The 4,506-nt window shown below is 41.1% G+C and overlaps 1 protein-coding gene across 1 annotated transcript in view; it reads left to right on the top strand.

The window, feature by feature from the left end:
* Positions 1-4,258, top strand: part of FGD3 (FYVE, RhoGEF and PH domain containing 3) — a gene marked incomplete at both ends in the record, with an annotated part of 106,531 nt that extends 102,273 nt beyond the window's left edge. Inside the window, one exon of the mRNA XM_079540416.1 lies at positions 4,034-4,258. Coding sequence (XP_079396542.1) covers positions 4,034-4,258 — 225 coding nt within the window. The remainder of the gene's footprint in view (positions 1-4,033) is intronic.
* Between the last annotated feature and the right edge of the window lie 248 nt (positions 4,259-4,506).

Below are 4,506 nucleotides of genomic sequence, written 5' to 3'. Positions count from 1 at the left end.
GTTGTCTTTGGAACTGTATTTTGCTTCTTGTCAGAGAGAATGCCTCTGGTTTTTGAGCAAGTATGTCTAATGTTGTAGTGCTTGAGAAGCTGAAACCATGAATTTAGAGCTCCAGACAAAGCCCCACTTGCTAAAGCCCTCACTGGCTAAATATCCAACTTCTCCCGTGGGCAGTGAGCTGCCTGGGTTCCCCTTCCAGTCAACAGGACGTGCATGACTGAAATTACAAGTTGAAAAGGCAAACTGCCTCAGATGAAACACTAAAATCTAATGCAACAAAACCAATCTTTTGATCTCTGTGAAGTCAGTCAGGGGAAACAAAAGAAAAGCTTTAAAAAGCAAAGTAGAGAGAGAAGAGATTTACTGCAAAACTTTTCAGTTGATATGAAAATTATTACATCAGCAAAGCACCAGTGCAAGCCCCGTATTCCATGCAAACTGTGCCAGAATGCCTTTTGCTCCTTGGAGAGCATCAAATATTGATGTGAGCCTAATGTCAGGGCCAAGAATCAATGTCCTGACTGCAGCTGATATTAAGATAAATCCATTCTCAGACCTCTCATGTTTTTCTTGAATACATTAATTCATCCTAACTTACAGATAAGCTTGGGCAAGGAGAGCAAGAGGAGGAAAAGGAGAGCTTTGAACTCTTTGGCCTTCGTCACGCAGGAGCAGTGTATGTCATCTATAGGTGGATGGAACTAGAATTGCAGGAATGCAGCATCTTCTTACATGGTATGACCCTAGAAAGAGAATTTCTCCTAGTGCTCAGCTGATTGTCTCAGGGAACAGCATAAGTAATAACCCAAGAGACCGTAAGACAGATATATTTAGCACAAGCAGAAAGATGTTCAATCCCCCAGACCCTCTTCTGGCAGTCATGGCAAAGCCACGGTCAAAAGCCGAGGAAGTTCTGTGCTTCATATGCTGTATTCTTTGTTCTGTGTCCTGCCAAATTTGATCTTGAGCCTTCTGATATTATTAGTAAGATCCCGTATTGTAGGGGAAAGGGGTTGCTTTTGTCATTTGATTGTCAATTTTATGACAGTTGAATATAGTGGTTAGTGTCCTCAGCTATTTCAGATGTGAGATATATCACCTGATAGAAGAGCAGAAAAGCATACAGGACAAGGTTAATGTGTTTTACATTCAACAACCAAGCCTGGATTTACTATCAGACACCTAGAAGTACAGGCTGAGACTATAAACAACATCAATGAGTCCTTTCTTCAAAGGACTGCTGTTCCCATTCACATACTTTCTTCATCTTCCCTTCAGCATCCAGCTGAAGGGAAAAAGTTACGAAGTGAATCCTTAATATTAACCCACTAGTTTGAATTGATGCAAAATACATGAGAAATACAGCTCCCAAAAGAGGTACCTTTTGGAAATAATATTGCCTAACAGTGATATTGAAGGTATTGATCAAGTGAAGTGTGACCATAGGAGCATTTGTGAAAGTTGTGGGATTATCTTAAAAAAAAAAAAAAAAAAAAAAAAAGGAAGTTGCCTCTTGGGAAGGAGGAGGAATAAACCAAACCCAGCCTGGGACTCCTGCTACACTAATGGTGGCCCTGACAGCGTTCACACTGTGTGCTGCAGAAGGAATTTCATGCAAATAGCAGAATGACTCTCAGGCTTTAAAATAGCAAGAGCTGTGTTCTTTTGCTTTATACACTTGTTCTCAAGAGAATGGAGTAAATCTCCTGGGTGTTCACAGTTTAAATTTTGTGCAGGGCTTTACGCATGAGGATAAAATTCACAGTTTATTTATGTGTGGAAAATCATACCAATTTGATCTGTCCTCTGACAGAGACTGGATTTGTGCAGCTGTTTGTCATGTTTATCCAACTAGAATTATAGGAGTTTGCTTGTAAGCGCAAACCACCTCAGGCTTAAGGATGGGCTGGTTTTACTGGGCTCTTTCCACAGATCCTGACTGGAGCTTCTCATTCTTCTCCTGTTGTCCTGTGTGGACAGCTGGCTCCAAGGCACTGATACTAACTTCTGTGTCAGTGAGAAATGCAGAATTAAGGAAGCAAAGCTAGCTAGAGAAGCAGCTAATTTTGGAGAAATGCAGAGCAGGAATCTGGCATAGCCAGGTGCTTGATCCAGGTGGAAACTGTGCTTTATAACTCCCTAAGAAAAATCCTGTATTTGTCACTTAAATGTGGTTTAATCCTAGCGAATGAGGGAGTAACTGATTTTGGTAGAGCTTGGGGTTAATAAATCAGAGATTTTTTTTGTGGCTCATCAGTTGACCTTGTTGAAGCTTTAATTGGTTCTGCACAGAACAAAGCCTGTCCTTTTCTTGTCATTCTGCAGAGCTGTATGTCTTGGTCTGTGATCCAGTCAGATCTTTCAGTGATTTGTGCAAGTTTCAGGTTAGGTCAGAAGTGGGTAAGGAGTGGGTAAGGAAACCAAAGGGATTTTGTAAGCCTGCTTGAAAGCAGAAAAGATGAAAGAGGGTAACTGCTGCTCTGTGTGATTGTGCAAGAGGGCTTGTACAATACAAAAGGATGTGTAGGAAAAGATGTCTGTATTGAGGGTGCCTGGAACAGACCTTCCCCCAGAGGCTGAGTGCTTCACCTCTTATCTGACAGCAGTGCACTTCTAAGAAATTATTTACATCCCTTCCTTGTGGATCAGGCAGGTAAATAGAAGTCACAAGCACATCAATATTAAGAAAAGGCCAAAGGCAGTCTGTTTATTTTGTGTCTGCACTTCTGGGTAGGTGCAACACTTGCATTTCAAACATCAGTTTGCTCTTACACAGATGTTGTAATTTTTCACTGTCGTGGGCAAATTCTGGTTTGCCATGTGATAAGGCTTAGTGTCTATTTCATAAAACTTAAATACAGGATCTGCAGAGCAGACATGGTGGAAGTTGCTTGTGCTTTTGTGCATTTTGTGTCCACTTTGCTGTCCTGTACCATCTTGCTTTGGCTGTGCCATATAGCCAGGTCTAGGTCTACTCAGTATGTACCAGTTCTGAATTCTGTGTATGCAGTACCTAGAAACTGTATGCTAATAAAGCACTTAGAAGAGGAGCTGAATTCTTCTGTGTTTGACATGAAGCTGCCTTAAACTTCCTCAGATAATGTGTGGTCTTCAAGCTTATGGCCCTGACATTTTTGTATAACAATAAGAAATGGTAGATAAATAAATTAATACAGGTTTCCTGATTTAATATGTGTTGTACATGCAGGTCTTTGTTTGCACTGATGTGAGCAGTTGTGAGACATGCATTATTTTAGCCTGAGTGTTAGAAAACAGATTTTTAATTGCTATTGTTCTCAGGGCTCTGGCTTCCTTATAGATGTACAAAGTCATCTGTATTCATTATGGGAAGAGGAGAATGTTGTCAGCTCTGATGCAGATATTCAGTAGGCTGCTACACACGTAGCTGCAAGAAGACAACGTCTCCTTACAGATGCTTGGTGTCTGACTGGTGTGACTTGAGTTTTGGGACCTAACATTGAGGGTGCTGGCATGATGTGAAACAGGCTGCTTGCTCTCTACCTGCATACAGCTTAGCAGGGGAGTTGCTTTATGCTCAGGATGTGACTGTTAGAGAGCTTTATTGCTGCCTACGTCTCTGAGTTAATCTCGCTTTTAAAGAATGGCAGAAAATCTGGGCTTTCACTTTCCTTTGCAATCCTGACAGGGGTCATAAATAACCCAAGACCTGTTGAGAAGATTCACTGATTGATTTGAAATTTGAAATTCTCTTTTATTTCCCAGTCTCTTCCCTGGCAGTTGTCACTGTGGCTCTCAGTGTTCAACTCTGTGTACTTGTCATCCTTGAACCAAACTTTCAAACGTCCCATGGGGTCCAGAGGGACTACGTGCAGCTATTTGGAGCTGGACACGATTGCCTGTACCTAATGAAATGATTTTCAGTGAAAGAAAATGTGTAGGTTATGTAGAGTTACGTGAAAATCCCCAATAATCACACTGCTGGACCTGTATTCAAGTCTTCAAGTAGAATTGGTTGTAGGAATTTTACATTTTCCCTTTCCTCTTCTTTTAGGATGGACGGGGTCCACGTCCTATTCCTCTGCCGGGATACGAAGTCAGTTTTCCAGGTTCTGGTGAGAAGTTTGAAGTGAAGCATGTCTTTAAGCTCTGCCAGTCCCAGCAAACTATATATTTCAGTGCAGAAGATGAAGAGCTGCAGCTGAAATGGATGGAAATTCTCGCCAAAGCAGCCAAAGGGGAAACTGAAGATGTAGCTGAAGGGCTCAACAACCCGTAGAGCAAGTTTCATTTAGTTTCTTTTGTACATGCTATAAACCATCACTTGAATTTTGGTATTCATGGCACTTTGAAATCTGTATGGCTTTATATTTTCATGTGTCTGCATAGGAAATTCAGTGGTTTCTCTCCTTTTATTGTACATTTCTCACGTACAGTAGTTATCTGGCATATGTTATGTTAATGGAAAAGGTAGTTGTAGTTGTTGGTGGTGTTGATGCTGGTTAAAAGACAAAAAAAAAGACAAGG

The sequence above is a fragment of the Tetrao urogallus genome (genome assembly GCF_951394365.1).
Source record: "Tetrao urogallus genome assembly, chromosome: 10".
Lineage (NCBI taxonomy): Eukaryota > Metazoa > Chordata > Aves > Galliformes > Phasianidae > Tetrao > Tetrao urogallus.
The sequence above is the reverse complement of the archived record's forward strand: the minus strand, read 5'-3'. Positions and strand labels throughout refer to the sequence as shown.